Source organism: Oncorhynchus clarkii, chromosome 17 (assembly GCF_045791955.1).
Source record: "Oncorhynchus clarkii lewisi isolate Uvic-CL-2024 chromosome 17, UVic_Ocla_1.0, whole genome shotgun sequence".
NCBI lineage: Eukaryota > Metazoa > Chordata > Actinopteri > Salmoniformes > Salmonidae > Oncorhynchus > Oncorhynchus clarkii.
The window spans coordinates 46,914,813-46,935,500 of NC_092163.1; the positions used below are offsets into that span (position 1 = coordinate 46,914,813).

The following is a 20,688-nucleotide window of genomic DNA, read 5'->3' on the forward strand; positions in this document are numbered from 1 at the left end:
AACGCTCACTTCCGAGTTCCAAACTGCAAGCTTCATGAAATGGGTTTCCATGGCAGAGTAGCCATGGAAAGAGTCGGCCGGAGTGGTGTAAAGCTCGCCACCATTGGACTATGGAGCAGCGGAAGCGCATTCTCTGGAGTGGAGTGATGAATCAGGCTACTGGCACTTTCCTGTGCCAGTAGGACAGGAAAGTGCCAGTAGCCTGACGTGCACAAAGCGAAGTCCATATGTAACTGATGTGAAATGGCTAGCTAGTTAGTGGGGTGCGCGCTAATAGCGTTTCAATCGGTGACGTCACTTGCTCGGAGACCTTGAAGTAGTTGTTCCCCTTGCTCTGCAATGGCTTTTGTGGAGTGATGGGTAACGATGCTTTGAGCGTGGCTGTTGTCAATGTGTGCAAAGGGTCCCTGGTTCGGGGCGAGGAGTGGCACGGAAGCTATACTGTTACACATACAGAAATGGTTTGTTGAGATCGGTGTGGAAGAACTTGACTGGCCTGCACAGAGCCCTGACCTCAACCCCTTTGGGATGAATTGGAACGCCGACTGCGAGCCGGGCCTAATCGCCCAACATCAGTGCCCGACCTCACTAAAGCTCTTGTGGCTGAATGGAAGCAAGTCCTTGCAGCAATGTTCCAACTTCCAGTGGAAAGCCTTCCCAGAAGAGTGGAGGCTGTTATAGTAGCAAAGGGGGGAACAACTCCATATCGATGTCCATGCTTTTGGAAAGAGATTTTCGACAATAATGTGTCCACATTCTTTTGGTCATGTAGTGTATCTGGTCAGTATATCCATCCTCTTTGGGTATAGGTCCTTGCTTCTGTATCTTTTTTTTCTTCAATGAGGTTTAACAACAATTGGCATCCAATAAATGTTGCATTACCTGCCACCTACTAGACTGGAGTACAACTCCCTTATAATTTGCTTGAAAAAATAAATAAACAAATACCATCTAACACAACACTCACAAAAAAATAAAGTAACAAAAAAATAACATCACCCTACTCCACTATTTAAATCTATTTAGTCCTACTTCAGGCCAACAACCTGAAAGGATGAGACACCACCACTTAACACCCTGTAACTCCCTGTAAGTCTCGCAAATACCTCTCTGCAGCTGCCACCACAACCTCCGTTTTCTGTGACTAAATGTCCATCCCTAAAGTACAGTTGATAACCATTGCTATAAATGCTAAAAATCTAAAAATCAAATCTTACTGAAACATATATCATTTGTTGGCCTCTGTACTGTACTGGTACAGATCTACTACTCACACCACTCTTCTCAGGAAACCTCAACCTGCCTCTCTCGCACGGGACCTGTCTGTCTTCCGTAAACAAGCGCTTTAGTATGGAGATATGGCCGTGTGGGAACACTAACCCTAACGAACGATGTATTGCAGTATCAGCCACATTCTGGCATCTTATATATTGTTGACCTCACTCTAACGAATTGGTAAACTGTGTGGATATGATTATTACTGTCACAAGGGTCTGTCTGTTTTGATCTTATCCAAAGTAAATACCATAAAATTGTTTGAACCATATTTGAGCTATAGTAGACTTATTGTTTCCCTAAAATATTATCTTAGTGTTTATATTAAATGACATTATTGAATTTGTTTTATCTCTAGATAAAGAATAATAAAGCAGCAGTTATTTTAACGTCTTACACGACGGAGGAACGTTATAATTTAACGATGTGGTTTCCGAACGGAAGTTTCAGCGGGTGCACACTGTCCAGCAATGCTTGTTGTTTGATATAGCCGAGTGTTTTAAATACAATTTAGTTACATTATTTGTACTACCGTTTGGTAGTACTTTAGGCGTACTCTAGCCATTATTACTTATGGTTGTTAAGCCTAATGTACAGCATTAAGCCCAATGAAGTTCGCATTAGCCGATATTAGCTAGCTAGTTGGGTACTGTTTGCTGGTAAGGCAGGCTAGACGAATAGTTGCAAAAAAATATATAGAGCAGTAATTAGACTATAGCTAACGATCTTAGCATTAGCTTTATAGTGTACTATAGTCACATAAGTTGCCTTCTATTCGCGTTTAACATGGACAACCACGAACAGTGCTCTCCCTATGAAGGATGCGCCGACCGGTCTACGCTGGTGTCAGAGGATGGAAAGAATATCAAATCAGTTTTGTGCCAACGTTGTGGATCGAAGGTCCTCTGCCCAGGGGTGGCGGTGATTGCAGAGAAGGAGGTAAGGTTCACCTCAGACAGGAGTAACCCCAAAATATTAATTACCTAAAATGACAAGTTATTTCATTAATAAGTGAAGTATTTTCCTATCCGAATGAACATTCATCATAGTTGCTTTGTTTTCAGAATAGTGCAATGTCTAACCACCACCCAATGAACGAAATGATATTGTGCATACGATGTGCAATTTACAATGCCATGATTTGACTAAATGTCAGGGAGTGGAATATCACTTCTGTTAATCTATTCATATTAAGGCTCATTGACATGATGAATCTTGTCTTTTATTTCCTCCCCAATATGCACCAGCTGTTCCTTCCCGCAATGAGGAAGAAGACCACTATCACCCAATCAGAGGGATCCGTGGATGGGGACAAACTGACTGCCCACTGGTTAGTCGATGATATGTACACCTTTGAGAATGTGGGCTTCACCAAGGACGTGGGGAGAATCAAGTACCTAATTTGTGCAGACTGTGAGATTGGACCCATTGGCTGGCACTGCCTGGATGACAAAAAGAGCTTCTATGTTGCATTGGAAAGAGTCAATCATGCTTAGTGTGGTCCATAGTGAGAAACTGAGGAAACATGAGAAGGGTGTACAATTTGGAACTGAAGGACAAGACAGACCAACACGAATGTTGGCCATGCGCAGTAGATTATCTTCTGGGTGTCGGCGGACAGTGTCGATTCAACATGTAGAATTGTTGGGAAATTAACAGAAAATGACGGCCAATGTTCTGTGGTCAGAGGCAATAGACTGGTCTCCCGCTGGGATAGGCGACATTGGTGTTGGTCTGTCTTGTCCGTAACTCTTTCCCCTTCTGGCTGGTGCTGGATGCTGTATCTGTGTTATGACTCCTTAGTTCAGCAAGGCCAAGCTTTCACTTCTATCCCTTTTTGTTCTCTACTGATAACAATGGTATTGATGTGGTTCTCTGGACACACATCTGTCTTTAAAATGGTTATTCAATCTAATATTCAATCAATATTCTGGTGTTATGCTTTGGTCTGAGGCTAACCCTACAGCCTCAGTTGAATTTAATTGTTTGTATAGGCTGAATTATTACTTTCTACTTCTGAAATATTACTACTAATACTTATTGCAGATGGTAATATGAAATTATGTGCAGCATTTTAACCAGTTAGTGTGCTTATCCACTTGGCACACCCTTCACCTTGCATGTTGAATAATGGGAGTGGTTGTATTTGATGAGTGTGCTCTAGGCATTTGTTGCTGATACATTTCACTTCAAGTGTTCTGTCTGTTGATATACCACATTGGCTTTGAAGGCTGCTCTCTGCTGCCTTGTTTGGCTCTTCTATTGCCAGCTAACTCCAGTAGATCTCTACAGTACATGCTCATCATGTTCCGGCATTTATTCAGTTTCATCTGCATTAAGGACTGAATTACTCTTGGCTTGACTATGTGACCTATTGATCATGCATTTCACTTCTCTTGCTCTGCACCCAAGCATTTTTGATGCTCTTCTAAACCGTTCTTAACTCATTAAAATAAAACGTATCACTCAGTTCTGTGCTTTTTGACCAGTTTGTGAGTTCAAGGATCGAGTACACCCTCATTGACGTAATTGTATGGGACATAGGAAGTCAGTACTGGTAGCGCAAAACCCCCTGTGGTTGATGGACATATTTGGGATTAATGATTTTTATTATACTTTCATTGGACAGTCGCTTCGGGACAGATTTATCTAACTTAATCATGTGTTCACTATTGGTTCAAGTAGCCTATTGTTTTTATTTATTGCATAGCTTGCCAGTTTTACATGTACACTGAGTGCACAAAACATTAGGATTAGAGGTCGACCGATTATGATTTTTCGACGCCGATACCGATTATTGGAGGACCAAAAAAGACTATACCGATTAATCGGCCGATTTAAACATTTTTTTTTTTCATATATTAATATATACTTAAAAAATATATATATATTTGTAATAATGACAATTACAACAATACTGAATTAACACTTATTTTAACTTAATATAATAAATACATCAATAAAATAAATTTAGCCTCATGTAAATAATGAAACATGTTCAATTTGGTTTAAATAATGCAAAAACAAAGTGTTGGAGAAGAAAGTAAAAGTGCAATATGTGCTATGTAAGAAACCTAACGTTTCAGTTCCTTGCTCAGAACCTGAGAACATATGAAAGCTGGTGGTTCCTTTTAACATGAGTCTTCAATATTCCCAGGTAAGAAGTTTTAGGTTGTAGTTATTATAGGAATTATAGGAATATTTGTATTTATTTTTTAACTTTTACCTTTATTTAACCAGGTAGGCTAGTTGAGAACAAGTTCTCATTTGCAACTGCGACCTGGCCAAGATAAAGCGTAGCAATTCGACACATACAACAACACAGTTACACATGGAATAAACAAAACATACAGTCAATAATACAGTAGAACAAAAGAAAACAAAAAGTCTATATACAGTGAATGCAAATTAGGTAAGTTAAGGAAATAAATAGGCCATGGTGGCGAAGTAATTACAATATAGCAATTAAACACTGGAATGGTAGATCGGCAGAAGATGAATGTGCAGGTAGAGATACTGGGGTGCAAAGGAGCAAAATAAATAAATACCAGTATGGAGATGAGGTAGGTAGATAGATGGGCTGTTTACAGATGGGCTATGTACAGGTGCAGTGATCTGTAAGCTGCTCTGACAGCTGGTGCTTAAAGCTAGTGAGGGAGATGTGAGTCTCCAGCTTCAGAGATTTTTGCAATTCGTTCCAGTCATGGGCAGCAGAGAACTGGAAGGAAAGACGACCAAAGGAGGAATTGTCTTTGGGGGTGACCAGTGAGATATACCTGCTGTACCGCGTTTTCCCTCTATACCATTTGTATTTAATTAACCGTTGACTATTGGATGTTCTTATAGTCATTTTAGTATTGCCAGTGTAACAGTATAGCTTCCGTCCCTCTCCTCGCTCCTCCCTGGGCTCGAACCAGCAACACAACGACAACAGCCACCACATCTAAGCAGCGTTACCCATGCAGAGCAAGGGAAACAACCACCCCAAGGCTCAGAGCGAGTAGCGCGTGCTAACTAGCCAGCCATTTCACTTCGGTTACACCAGCCTCATCTCGGGAGTTGATAGGCTTGAAGTCATAAACAGCGCAATGCTTGACGCACAACGAAGAGCTGCTGGCAAAACGCACGAAAGTGCTATTTAAATGAATGTTTACGCGCCTGCTTCTGCCTACCACCGCTTAGATGCTTGTGTGCTCAGTCAGATTATATGCAACGCAGGACACGCTAGATAATCTCTAGTAATATCCTCAACCATGTTGAGGATATTAGTGATTATGTGATTGATTGTTTTTTATACTAGTGATTATGATTGATTGTTTTTTATAAGATAAGTTTAATGCTAGCTAGCAACTTACCTTGGCTTACTGCATTTGCGTAACAGGCAGTCTCCTTGTGGAGTGCAACGAGAGAGAGGCAGGTCGTTATTTTGTTGGACTAGTTAACTGTAAGGTTGGAAGATTGGATCCCCCGAGCTGACAAGGTGAAAATCTGTTGTTCTGCCCCTGAACGAGGCAGTTAACCCACCGTTTCTAGGCCGTTATTGAAAATAAGAATGTGTTCTTAACTGACTTGCCAAGTTAAATAAAGGTGTAAAAATAAAATTAAAAATCATTAAAAATAAAATGTAAAAATCGGCTCCCAAAAATACCGATTTCCGATTGTTATGAAAACTTGAAATCGGCCCTGATTAATCGGTCGACCTCTAATTAGGATAACATTTTACTAGTCACATGCGCCGAATACAACAAGTGTAGCCCTTACAGTGAAATGCTTACTTATAAGCCCCTAACCAACAATGCAGTTTAAAAAATAAATACGAATAAGAAATAAAAGTAACAAGTAACTAAAGAGCAGCAGTAAAATAACAATAAGCCCAAGCCTTCCCCATTTCTCCTTCTCCCAAATCCGTTCAGCTGATGTTCTGAAAGAGCTGCAAAATCTGGACCCCTACAAATCAGCCGGGCTAGACAATCTGGACCCTTTCTTTCTAAAATTATCTGCCGAAATTGTTGCCACCCCTATTACTAGCCTGTTCAACCTCTCTTTCGTGTCGTCTGAGATTCCCAAAGATTGGAAAGCAGCTGCGGTTATCCCCCTCTTCAAAGGGGGGGACACTCTTGATCCAAACTGCTACAGACCTATATCTATCCTACCATGCCTTTCTAAGGTCTTCGAAAGCCAAGTCAACAAACAGATTACCGACCATTTCGAATCTCACCATACCTTCTCTGCTATGCAATCTGGTTTCAGAGCTGGTCATGGGTGCACCTCAGCCACGCTCAAGGTCCTAAACGATATCTTAACCGCCATTGATAAGAAACATTACTGTGCAGCCGTATTCATTGATCTGGCCAAGGCTTTCGACTCTGTCAATCACCACATCCTCATCGGCAGACTTGACAGCCTTGGTTTCTCAAATGATTGCCTCGCCTGGTTCACCAACTACTTCTCTGATAGAGTTCAGTGTGTCAAATCAGAGGGTCTGCTGTCCGGACCTCTGGCAGTCTCTATTGGGGTGCCACAGGGTTCAATTCTTGGACCGACTCTCTTCTCTGTATACATCAATGAGGTCGCTCTTGCGGCTGGTGAGTCTCTGATCCACCTCTACGCAGACGACACCATTCTGTATACTTCTGGCCCTTCTTTGGACACTGTGTTAACAACCCTCCAGGCAAGCTTCAATGCCATACAACTCTCCTTCCGTGGCCTCCAATTGCTCTTAAATACAAGTAAAACTAAATGCATGCTCTTCAACCGATCGCTACCTACACCTACCCGCCTGTCCAACATCACTACTCTGGACGGCTCTGACTTAGAATACGTGGACAACTACAAATATTTAGGTGTCTCTCTGGTTAGACTGTAAACTCTCCTTCCAGACCCATATCAAACATCTCCAATCCAAAGTTAAATCTAGAATTGGCTTCCTATTTCGCAACAAAGCATCCTTCACTCATGCTGCCAAACATACCCTTGTAAAACTGACCATCCTACCAATCCTCGACTTTGGCGATGTCATTTACAAAATAGCCTCCAATACCCTACTCAACAAATTGGATGCAGTCTATCACAGTGCAATCCGTTTTGTCATCAAAGCCCCATATACCACCCACCATTGCGACCTGTACGCTCTCGTTGGCTGGCCCTCGCTTCATACTCGTCGCCAAACCCACTGGCTCCATGTCATCTACAAGACCCTGCTAGGTAAAGTCCCCCCTTATCTCAGCTCGCTGGTCACCATAGCATCTCCCACCTGTAGCACACGCTCCAGCAGGTATATCTCTCTAGTCACCCCCAAGACCAATTCTTTCTTTGGCCGCCTCTCCTTCCAGTTCTCTGCTGCCAATGACTGGAACAAACTACAAAAATCTCTGAAACTGGAAACACTTATCTCCCTCACTAGCTTTAAGCACCAACTGTCAGAGCAGCTCACAGATTACTGCACCTGTACATAGCCCACCTATAATTTAGCCCAAACAACTACCTCTTTCCCTACTGTATTTAATTAATTTATTTATTTTGCTCCTTTGCACCCCATTATTTTTATTTCTACCTACCACATTCTTCCATTGCAAATCTACCATTCCAGTGTTTTACTTGCTATATTGTATTTACTTTGCCACCATGACCTTTTTGCCTTTACCTCCCTTCTCACCTCATTTGCTCACATCGTATATAGACTTGTTTCTACTGTATTATTGACTGTATGTTTGTTTTACTCCATGTGTAACTCTGTGTCGTTGTATCTGTTGAACTGCTTTGCTTTATCTTGGCCAGGTCGCAATTGTAAATGAGAACTTGTTCTCAACTTGCCTACCTGGTTAAATAAAGGTGAAATAAAATAAAAAAATAGCGAGACTATATACAGGGGGGTACTGGTACCCCTGTACATAGTCCTTCCTAATATTGAATTGCACACTCTTTTGCCCTGAGACCAGCCTCAATTTGTCGGGGCATGGACTCTACAAGGTGTGGGAAGTGTGCCACAGGGATGATGGCCCATGTTGAATCTAATGCTTCTGACAGTTGGCAGGTAGTGGATCTCCACTCCGACTCGCTTTTTCCATCATCCCACAGATGCTCAATCGGATTGAGATGTGGTTATTGGGCAGGCCACTGAAGTAAGATTAATTTACTGTCATGTTTGTGGAATCATTCCTGGACAATCCTAGCCGTGCGGCATGGGGCATTATCTTGTTGAAAAAAATCAATTCGCAGATAGATACACTTGCCATTAAGGGATGCACCTGATGATTGGCAATGATGTTCAGGTAACCTGTCGAGTGGCACAGCGGACTAACACACTGCATCTCAGTGCTAGAGGCGTCACTACAGACCCTGGTTCGATTCTAGGCTGTGATTGGGAGTCCCATAGGATGGCGCTCAATTGGCCCAGTGTCGTCCAGGTCATTGTTTATCAGGGGACCCAATGTGTGCCATGAAGACACTACACCACAAAGCATTTTCATCATAGGTACACTTTAACTATGACAGACAAAATGAGAAGAAAAAAATCCAGAAAATCACATTGCAGGATTTTTTAATGAATTTATTTGCAAATTATGGTGGAAAATAACTATTTGGTCACCTACAAACAAGCAAGATTTCTGGCTCTCACAGACCTGTAATTTCTTCTTTAAGAGGCTCCTCTGTCCTCCACTCGTTACCTGTATTAATGGCACTTGTTTGAACTTGTTATCAGTATAAAAGTCACCTGTCCACAACCTCAAACAGTCACACTCCAAACTCCACTATGGCCAAGACCAAAGAGCTGTCAAAGGACACCAGAAACAAAATTGTAGACCTGCACTAGGCTGGGAAGACTGAATCTGCAATAGGTAAGCAGCTTGGTTTGAAGAAATCAACTGTGGGAGCAATTATTAGGAAATGGAAGACATACAAGACCACTGATAATCTCCCTCGATCTGTGGCTCCACGCAAGATCTCACCCCGTGGGGTCAAAATGATCACAAGAACGGTGAGCAAAAATCCCAGGACCACACGGGGGGACCTAGTGAATGACCTGCAGAGAGCTGGGACCAAAGTAACAAAGCCTACCATCAGCAAGGGCATTGAAGATGAAACGTGACTGGGTCTTTCAGCATGACAATGATCCCAAACACACCGCCCAGGCAACGAAGGAGTGGCTTCGTAAGAAGCATTTCAAGGTCCTGGAGTGGCCTAGTCAGTCTCCAGCTCTCAACCCCATAGAAAATCTTTGGAGGGAGTTGAAAGTCCATGTTGCCCAGCAACAGCCCCAAAACATCACTGCTCTAGAGGAAATCTGCATGGAGGAATGGGCCAAAATACCAGCAACAGCGTGTGAAAACCTTGTGAAGACTTACAGAAAACGTTTGACCTCTGTCATTGCCAACAAAGGGTATATAACAAAGTATTGAGATAAACTTTTGTTATTGACCAAATACTTATTTTCCACCATAATTTGCAAATAAATTCATTAAAAATCCTACAATGTGATTTTCTGGATTTTTTTTCTTCTCATTTTGTCTGTCATAGTTGAAGTGTACCTATGATGAAAATTACAGGCCTCTCATCTTTTTAAGTGGGAGAACTTGCACAATTGGTGGCTGACTAAATATTTTTTTGCCCCACTGTACCTGCTGGAGCGTGTGCTACGGGTGGGTGTTGCTCTGGTGACCAGTGAGCTGAGATAAGGCGGGGCTTTACCTAGCAAAGACTTATAGATGACCTGGAGCCTGTGGGTTTGGCGATGAATATGAAGCGAGGGCCAGCCAATGAGCATACAGGTTGCAGTGGTGGGTAGAATATGGGGCTTTGGTGACAAAACAGATGGCACTTGATAGATAGACTGCATCCAATTTGCTGAGTAGAGTGTTGGAGGCTATTTTGTATATTGCATCACCGAAGTCAAGGATTGGTAGGATAGTCAGTTTTACAAGGGTGTGTTTGGCAGCATGTGTGAAGGAGGCTCTGTTGTGAAATAGAAAGCCGATTCTAGGTTTAATTTTGGATTGGAGATGCTCAATATGAGTCTGGAAGGAGAGTTTACGGTCTAGCCAGACACTTAGGTATTTGTGGTTGTCCACATATTCTAAGTCAGAACCGCCCAGAGTAGTGATGCTAGTTGGGCGCGCTGGTGCGGGCAGCGATCGGTTGAAGAGCATGCATTTTGTTTTACTAGCATTTAAGAGCAGTTGTACTCATGTAATTTTCTCCATACCCTAATCTTCCCATCAGCGTGTAACCGCACCAACCATGATTCATCAGACCAGGCAATGTTTTTCCAATTCTAAAGTATCCAGTGTTATCGTTTCTTAGCCCACTGCAACTGCAGACTCTAGTTTTTTTCCTCTAAGAAGTGGAACTCCGTAAGGTCGTTGGCTGCCATACGTTATTCGTGTCAAGGTACGACTAGTTGTGCATTCTTTTATGGGTCTTTGGTCACCAATGTTGTACTGGACTGTCAGTTGACTAACTGTAGCCTGTCAGTTGCTCTGCACAATTCATGTCAGTCTCCTTTATCGTTTTTCATCAATGACCCATTTTCAACCGGTGGCCTGCTGTTGGCTGGATGTACTTTGGGTGGTGGACCCTTCTTGAGACACACAGGAAACTGTTGAGCATGAAACTCAGTAGCGCTGCAGTTCTTGACATACTCAAACCAGTGCGCCTGGCACCTACTACCATATCCTGTTCAAAGGCACTTACATATTTTGTCCTGCCCTTTCACCCTCTGAATGATGCAGGTACACAATCCTTATTTAACCTGTCTCCCCTTCACCTACACTGATTGAAGTGGATTTAACAAGTGACACCAGGAAGGCATAATAGCTATCACCCAGTCAGCAGCATGGAAAGAACGGGTGTTTTTATGTTTTGTACACTCAGTGTATCTCTGGCCCTCGTCTCCGCAACCTACTGCCACCAGAATTCAAGGAATGCCACCCAATCAACGAGCCCACCGAGTCCATTTAATAAACAAGTCCCGGTCACCACAAGGATTTAGTATGAATGCGCTCATCTTTTTCACTGCCACTAGAGTGCATAACTCAAAAGGTAGCATATACATTTATGTACTATAAACTGAAGAAATAAGAATAAAAAATATTTGATTTGCCTATTTATACGTTTTTATTAACTATATAAATGACAATTATTTTCTTGGTCGGACCAATTAAATTACAAACGGTAGGTTGTGTACACCGTATTTTCATTACGGGTATTTTTTTGTTTTTATTGTTTACTGACCATTTGTTTCTTATTTGCAACATTCAGTTGAGATTTTGGTTGCTATAAGTACATTCTAGTCATTTAGTGCATTGATAATGCGACCTTTTTGTATTTAAACTCCCAAAATGGCATGCCACGATTGAAGCTACCGTGGGTAGTTATTTATAAAAAAAATAAAAAACAAATTTCGAATGTTTTGTAGCTAGTCTGTGTGTGGGGGGGGGGGGGGGGGGGGGGTTCTCTACTTTTTTAAGCGGAAGTAGGTGCTGTTCCCCGACCAGATAATGCGAGTGAGACTTCAATGAGTGAGTGGTGATGTTCTTAATTGACCGAGTTAAAGGGTGCAGTTCTTCAAAGACAGCTTTCATTGAACTTTAATACGTGCAACTCGCAGCTATTTAGAACGAAGATGCAACGATGACCCAGCTTCGGACCAACGAGTTCATTGCTCCACCAGAGTGTCCTGTTTTTGAGCCCAGTTGGGAGGAATTTGCCGACCCATTTGCGTATATCAACAAAATACGGCCTATTGCAGAGAAAACGGGCATCTGCAAGGTCCGACCGCCAAAGGTGAGTGTCTTTAATCAGGGTAGCATTTCAAACTCCTGCTTAAACATTTTCTAAAGGTTGTTGGTGACATTTTTAGTCGTTTACTTATCTTTTTAGACAGATTTTCAACATGGCGGCTTGAGTTGAATTGCCAGCTTCTTCTGTGTATGTGTGCCTCTGTGTGTATATTATGTGTGTGCATGTATACGCACGCGCCCAGTGATCTATGTGCGAACAGACGCGCGACAAAATTCTAATAAAGTATCGCCTATGTTCCAGAGAGTACGTTACATTGTATGTGAAGGGATCTTTAGAAGCTATTGGTCAAATGGATGGGTGAAAAGGTTGCTTAACCTTTCTCTTCCTGGGAGTTGTACATTGTGAAATGACAGGGAAATAAAGACGTTTTACCAAGTCACTTTAATGCCTTCCAGTTTATCAATAAAATGTTCTACTGTGAAATTGGAAGATATTTATAATATATCCTTCCATACTGCTTTTTATATCGACTTGTATTGACCTCACAATGTTTTGATGCTAGATTGTCATGATGCACGTAACCGTCACACGGCAATCTAGATTATTTGATAACTGGTAGTGGGGCTGATTTAGAGGCCTGTCTATATTGATGTTGTAGGCCTGTCTTCTACCTTAGTAATGCCATCCATGTTGTCTTTGTGGTAGTGGGTGTGTTTTAAAAGCTGGATTGTGTGTGCAAACCAAGTGAGTTTAACAGTTCAACACTGTTACATAATAATCGGTGGCAAGTAGCCTAGCGGTAACAGCGTTGATCCTGTAATCTAAAAGTTGCTAGTGTGAAAAATCTATCGATGTGCCCTTGAGCAAGGCATTTAACCCTAATTACTCCATGGTCGCCTTTTGATAATGTCTGACCCCGGTGGTGACCTCACTCTCCAAGGGTGTCTCGGAGTTGGGATATGCAAAAACACATTTTCTATTTTACACATGTATAATTAAGCAATAAAGCCTGAGGGGCTGTGGTATATTGCCAATATACCATGGCAAAGGGCTGTTCTTAGGCATGATGCAAGGCCGCCTTTAGCCGTGGTCAATTGGCCATATGTCACAAACCCCGAGGTGCCTTATTGCTGTTATTAACTGGGTACCATCGTAATTAGCAGTAAAAATAAATGTTTTGTCATACCTGTGGTATACGGTCTGATATACCACAACTGTCAGCCAATCACCATTCAGGGCTCGAACCACCCAGTTTATAATACACATGTGTACATGTGTGAAAACGGACAAATATAACCACTCACCAAATTGTTGATCAGATTTTGCTAGTGATATTTGATTCATCTGTGAATAATTTGACCCTTTTTCTAATGGTAACTCAATGGTTCTTGAAGGGCTGGCCTCTGAACATTCGTTATCATAACAAATTCCTCTATGTAGCCTATGGTAATAACTTTTTTTTACTGGGGTATGCATGCATTATTGCTGTCGTTTGCAATAAAACATATTACTACAAGAGTTGATAGTAGTTGATTAAACGTAACACTTTACATAAGTAGTTAAACCTATTTGTTAATACTGTAGTTGCACTTTGTAGACCTATTAGTCAGTTTATAGCCTAATTGAGTTGATTGTTTTATTAGATCACATTATCGGAACTGTCCCTCATACCACTGGTGTAATATCAAAATATTCTCATTGACAATCAATTACTAAAATACTATGCAACAACAATGTTGTACACCTACAATAACCTAAATGTAAACTTTGAGAAACCAAGGCAACCTGTTTATGCATTAACATTGTTTACCAGCACATTGTTTAGTCCCCACCATTTGTGCTGTATTATACAAACCCATTTGTCCCACTCTGTACAGTCAACAATGCTGTTTTCACTTTGCTTCTTAATATAAATCTGTTCTATAATTACACTATTAGTCTGTTTCTTACATCTGCAAACAGCTAGTCTTTTTTCTTAGCAAGTTGGGCCTAAATGTTGTTAGCTGCTAATTGCTAATGTACTGAGTCAGAGCAAATGTTTATGTATATATTTTTATTTCACCTTTATTTAACCAGGTAGGCCAGTTGAGAACAAGTTCTCATTTGCAACAGCGTCCTAGCCAAGATAAAGCAAAGCAGTGTGATACAAACAACAGAGTTACGCATGGAATAAACAAATGTACAGTCAATAACACAATAGAGAAGTCTATATACAGTGTGTGCAAATGTAGTAAGATTAGGGAGGTAAGGAAAAAAATAGGCCATAGTGGTGAAATAATTACAATTTAGCAATTAAACACTGGAGTGATAGATGTGCAGAAGATAAATATGCAAGTAGAGATACTGGGCTGCAAAGGTTCAAAAAATAAATAACAATATGAGGTAGTTGGGTGGGCTACTTACAGATGGGCATGTACAGGTGCTATGATCGGTAAGCTGCTCTGACAGCTGATGCTTAAATTTAGGGAGATATAGGACTCCAGCTTCAGTGATTTTCGTCCCAGTCATTGGCAGCAGAGAACTGGAAGGAGAGGCGGCCAAAGGAGGAGTTGGCTTTGGGGATGACCAGTGAAATATACCTGCTGGAGCGCGTGCTACGGGTGGGTGCTGCTATGGTGACCAGACATATTACCTCAAATGTAATTGGCTATACAGTCTGATAATACCAGTGATGGTGTAGCTCTACATCAGAATGTTTGTGCGACCCTATCTTCTAACTCAAAGAAGAATACGCAAAGCAAGAATATGTTTGCTACATGAAGTAGCTAAAACAAAACATTCAGGAGGTCCGAGCATGCCCCCATTCTCATCAACAGGGCTGTAGTGGAGCAGGTTGAGAGCTTAAACTTCCTTGGTGTCTACATCACCAACAAACTAACATGGTCCAAGCACACCAAGACAGTCGTGAAGAGGGCACAACAAAAATCTATTCCCCCTCAGGAGACTGAAAAGATTTGGCATGGGTCCTCAGATCCTCAAAAGGTTCTACAGCTGCACCATCAAGAGCATGGTTGCATCACTGCCTGGTATGGCAACTGCTGGGCCTCCGATTTGCAAGGCACTACAGAGGGTAGTACATCACTGGGGCCAAGCTTCCTGCCGTCCAGGACCTCTATACTAGGCGGTGTCAGAGGAAGGCCCTAAAAATTGTCAGACTCCAGCCACCCTAGTCATAGACTGTTCTCTCTGCTACTGCACGGCAAGCGGTACCGGAGCGCGAAGTCTATGTCCAAGAGGCTTCTTAACTTCTTAAGCATTGTTGGTTAGGGGCTTGTAAGTAAGCATTTCACTGTAAGGTGAAGTAGACCTGTTGTATTAGGAGCATGTGACAAATCAAATTTGATTTTGATTTCAATGTAGCTAAAGATTACAGGGTCCCTTCCTTAAACACAAACTCCTCTCTGGCATTTTCATAACAAACACTGTATTCAAAGTGCCCACTATTGTATTCTAACTAGAGCATTAGAACATTCTTTATATCCCATGATTCCATGACTGTCGAAAATGCAGAAATGGACAATTTGTGTTTTATTGTTAAAAAATAAAAGTATAATTTGAATAGTATAAAACAATCAGAATAAAGACCCATTGAAATCCCATAGAATATACAGTATGTGTTGCCACCCTAGGGTTCCACACTTCTCATAAAGCAAATTTAGAAATTTTACTATTCAAAATCAAAATGACTTCCAATTAAATTTTTATACCGTGATATATTGGCAAAATTGCCCAGCCCTAATTTACCTTGGAAAAAGTCTCTCTCGATTGACTCGCTTGCACAGCAGTCGTGTCATCTGAATGTTTTGTTCTTACAACTCTGTATTATTATTTAATATTTTGAAATATGATCCAGATCACAGCTGTGCCTACTGTAGGTAGTCTGATGGCTGAATTTGGTTTGTTGTTCAGAGGATTGAAATTGTTTGTACGGAATGGGAGGGCTTATGCAGTGGGCCTGCCTGTTGTCATAGCTCCACTACTCCACAAAGGGGCTGATGGAAATGCAGCCAGAGCTGTTTTCATAAACCATGTCCCCATCTGGGCCGTGCACTGCAGACTGAGCGTGCAGGGTCAAAGGGTAAGCTATGGAGGCACAATTTATGGTGCTCTCATCACCCCTCTTCCCCGGCCCCATGGGATACATATTTTTTTTCCAGCTAATTTTTTATGACTGGAGGGCACTTAAATTCGTCCACATCCCCAGCTGGTTCACTTTTCAGTTTGAAGTGACAGTTGGGTTCTCTTGTTTAGGGAGTTGGGTTTTAGGATGGATTCTTCCAAAAAGGGTTCTGTCCCATCTGTTGCTTGGGCTGAATTTACAGAATTGCTGTGAAATAGTCTGAGAGCCTCTCTATCACTTGTGTAGCCTATTTAAAATTATATTGTTCTCTATTCCTGAGTTATCATGCACATTCAAATAGGCATGCTGGCCACACAAGGTCACAGTGTAGTCTCCAAAGGTAAGGATGCTATACTAGTGCACACTGAGTTTCCTGTTGATGCTTGTCAAACAGTCTCTCTCTCTGAACCCACTGTTTAATAGAAAATGAGAGGACTGGAAATACCAACTCTACTCAGAGGGCCCATATCAAAGAAAATACTTTAAAGAAAGTCTCATGTGCATCATACTGTATTTTAACTGCTGGTCCAGTGCCAAAATAAGACTTAAATGCACCATGAAAGTCTATGGTTTCTCAAATGTGTAGGTCTATTTATAAATAGTTGTTAATCACCAACTCTACTCAGGTGATGCTAACTATTGACGGGGTGCCCGTGTCTATTGACATTGAGTACAGTTACATGCGCACAACAATGCGATTATTGTGGATAGTCAGATTAATATTATAGTTTGATTAAAAGATTTACATGAATTTCAAGAACGGTTTCCCTAATAATCCTTTTACAAGGACACATCTGAAATCAGGCTACCTGATGGCACTCTGATAAATGCAGAAAATCTGCAATTAAAATAAACATTCTACCACACGACCATGTTATTTGAGACGCATATTTGATTCTGAGTTACATTTAACGTTTGTGAAAACTACTTCAAAGATTCATGCATTGTTATATTAACACTACATGTTAATTTAAAAACATTTAAAAACATTAAGGCTTTTGTCTGTAATGTCTTATTCGTTATTTCAAACCCCAGCATGTTGACCACACCGCTCGCGTCGCCAAATGAATTCACACATGCATGTTATTCAATCATTGCACCCACACTGCTCGCACGGGTTAATGTGGTCCACATTCCAGTCCCGTTAGTGGTGGTAATGCACCTTAAAGTTGGATGGCAAACACCATATAAAGTCCAAAAAATTAGCCTGAAGGAGGAGAGATTACAATAAACTGTTAACCCTTTTATCTGTGGATTAATTGTCGGAGTAGAGGACCTTGTGCATTTTAGGTAAAATAACAACCCAATGTTTATATCCCAGGACAAATTGGCTAGCTATTGCCATAAATGTTCAATACTCTTCGACCTGCCCCAAATTAATATAGTTGGTTCAGAGTTCGTTTTGATATTTCAACCTGTGTGTCCTGATTTGCGTGTGGGTGGACAAAATCAACATGTACATGATTGCTGGTCAGATGGTGCACACAGACATGAGCACTATCGCAAGGATGTTTATTTTGTCCACCCACACCAGACATGATCAGGATACACAGTTTGAAATTACAAAATGAACTCTGAACAAACTATATTAATTTGGGGAGAGGTCGAAAAGCATTAAACATTTATGGTAATTTAGCTAGCTAGCTTGCTGTTAGTAGCTAATTTATCTTAAAATAGCAACCCGATGTTTATATCCTATCTGAAATGCACAAGGTCTTCAACTCTACCCTTTTATCTCTGGATTAATTGTCAAACGGAGTTAGTTTCTTGTAATCTCTCCTCCTTCAGGCTTCTTTTTTGGACTTTATATGATGGTTGGCATCCAACTTTAAGGTGCATTACCACCACCCGACTGGAGTGTGGACCTCAGTTCATCTTTCAATCACCCACATGGGTATATGCCCCTAAACTAATGAGGAGATGGGAGCGGTGGGACATGCAGCGTTTCAAACGTCACAAATAGAACCAAGTGCCTGGCTATGCAGACACTCGCGAGCAGTGTGGGTTCATAACCTTTTGTGTACATTTATTTTGCAGTGCGGTGTGGCTAGCATGTTAGACTAGCTTGTCGCTAATGGGGATCCTAATAAATGAAATCGAACTGACTTCACTTGTGCTAAAGAGGGAGGCTTGTTCGGCTGGTGCTAGCACAGGTCAAATACACTGTTACATTTTTATTTTATTTTTATGGCGTTTACATGTCCTAATTCGAAAGGTTGCTCAGAAAACCAGGTGTTTTAATCAGCGTATGCTTACTTTGATTCAGACTTTACTCGGATTAAGATTATTAGAGTAAATTGTTTACATGACTATTGAATAATCTGCCTACTGCCATAATCAGTTTAATATAAAATGATTACTTTGCATGTAAATGTACTGTGTGTCTGTCATGCACCCGTTGGTCAAATATATTTCATATCCACTCAGGTTCTTATTGATCCATCGGGATCAAATAGTTTTATTAATGTGATATTTGAAATCATGTTTGATTGGCATTTAGCCTAGTGTTAATTAATAAGAGTGTAACCAGAGGAGATATCAAATATGGCTTTAGGCTGAAGAGGAACAGCCAACATGACTTTCTTAATGGAACATAATCTGTCATGTCTCAATGTTCCTAAACACTGTAGTGTAAATAATATATTTAAACATGTATTCAAATTCAGCACCGACTGTTGCTCAATTGATAATGATTCTCCTAAATGGAAGATAAACTAGGAAAAAGGTTTGTCAGTTTGACAAGATGGTGTTGTTTTACTCCTGCAGGGATGGCAGCCACCGTTTGCATGCGACGTGGACAGTCTGCACTTCACTCCCCGTATCCAGAGACTTAATGAGTTGGAGGTACGTTCATGTCACTACTTAACTGGTATAGCCATTACAATACTGAGTCAAAATATCATCTACTTACCTTTTTTTATTATGAATGACTGCATATGTACGTAACCAAGTTTTTATTTTGATTAAATATGTGGATTACTTTTTACAATGATGATCCACAGATATTCTGGGGGGGATTTTGCCTTTTGTACATTTTTCTAATTATCCCAGTCTTTCATAAGTGCTAAAGAAATAAAAGAAAATGTACAAATAAGTAGAGTAATCTGCGAGTGCTTTAAGCCTAATTGAAGGTGATTCGGAAGGCTGCGTTGGCGCATCAAGTGACTTTGTCAGTAGAACAGTGGCTCCAGCAGGCTTAGAACCCACAGCACCAGGGTGTCTATTGAAGCCAGAGTGCTGATGACATCAGGTTAAAGGTCACTGTGACCCCCTCCGATGAGCTTGTTAAAATGTCAATGTCCTGCAATTAAAAGTATCACAGCGGGGGATGTTATTATATAAACAATGTTAATAAGGGCATGTAATGCACCATTTGTGATCAATTTTATTTGTTTTATGTTGGCAATGTGTAAAATGTACCATCTCTTATTGTGTGTTTGTTCATGTTGAGTAGGCTCAAACCAGAGTCAAGCTCAACTTCCTGGATCAAATCGCAAAGTTCTGGGAGCTACAAGGGTGCACACTGAAAATCCCTCATGTGGAAAGAAAGATTCTGGACCTATACCAACTCAACAAGGTATGTAGCTACAACTTCTGGTACACCCTGGATGCAGGAAACTGACCAGCTAGTCTTGGATAGGATCCAGTGTTTATTTGTGTTATACACTCATATAAGCATGGTGTGTTCTATATGCTTCTTATGTTGACAAATCTGAACACCCACACAATAACAATGTCATTAATTGGGATGTTCCTTTCCCAGTTGGTGAACGATGAGGGGGGTTTTGATGCGGTTTGCAGAGAGAGACGCTGGTCTAAGATAGCCCTGAAGATGGGCTTTGCTCCAGGAAAGGCCATAGGCTCTCATCTGCGCTCCCACTATGAGAGGATCCTTTACCCCTACAACCTGTTCCAGACTGGAGCCAACCTTCTGGTGAGTCAGATGGGTCTTTCACTCTCTCTCTTTCTCTCACCACCCTTGTATATTCTACATTCTCTTTTCTTTCTCACTCACTCTCTCGCCCGCTCTCCTGTGTCTCCCAGTACTCTCTCTGCAGAGTCATCTTCCACCCCTCCCTCTCATCCTCTTTGTTGTTCTCTCTCGATGGGTAGCCTTGTCTTGGTCCTCTGCTCTGTTTACTATTGTGTAATTTTCTCGAGTTGTCTAAGATTGTGCTGCGTCAAAGGTGTAGATATTGTTCATAGCAAAATGGCAGGTAAATCTCAATTTAATTTGTCCATGTTTTTGCTGTTGATATAAGATCCATTTTCCATAAAATACCTGCTCTAAGAAGAAATCACAAATTAAGTCATAGGCTAGATGAGACCTGGGATGTTTAAAAAGTATGACTGGAATCCTGAAAATAAACCAACCATTTTCATAGCGTGCTCTCCTCCCCATTGGGTCATTTAAAAAAAATGTAGTACCGGTTTCCTCTTGTCTCCATGTTTATTTTCATTGAAGTCCTCCGTTGTCTCTTGCAGCTTCCCTGATTGTACCTTGGGGCCCTGGTTGGGGTTTTGTGGTTAGCAGCAGCTCATCCTCTCTGCAG

General features: G+C 41.2%; 2 protein-coding genes across 3 annotated transcripts in view; both read left to right on the forward strand.

Moving 5' to 3' along the window:
* Nucleotides 1–1,737: 1,737 nt before the first annotated feature.
* Nucleotides 1,738–3,742, forward strand: LOC139369777 (guanine nucleotide exchange factor MSS4-like). The gene is made up of 2 exons (XM_071109042.1): nt 1,738–2,214; nt 2,523–3,742. The coding sequence occupies exons 1-2, from the start codon at nt 2,062–2,064 to the stop codon at nt 2,769–2,771; spliced, it is 402 nt and encodes a 133-aa protein (XP_070965143.1). The 5' UTR covers nt 1,738–2,061; the 3' UTR covers nt 2,772–3,742.
* Nucleotides 3,743–11,285: 7,543 nt separating this feature from the next.
* Nucleotides 11,286–20,688, forward strand: part of LOC139370978 (lysine-specific demethylase 5B-B-like) — a 31,349-nt gene continuing 21,946 nt past the window's right edge. Inside the window, exons 1-5 of one of the 2 annotated variants that reach the window (XM_071110925.1) lie at nt 11,286–11,445; nt 11,882–12,057; nt 18,902–18,979; nt 19,590–19,712; nt 19,899–20,069. In XM_071110925.1, the coding sequence (XP_070967026.1) occupies nt 11,905–12,057; nt 18,902–18,979; nt 19,590–19,712; nt 19,899–20,069 (525 nt within the window). In that variant the 5' untranslated portion in view covers nt 11,286–11,445; nt 11,882–11,904. Of the gene's footprint in view, nt 11,446–11,738; nt 12,058–18,901; nt 18,980–19,589; nt 19,713–19,898; nt 20,070–20,688 lie in introns of those variants that run through there. The other variant, XM_071110923.1, reaches the window with a different exon arrangement.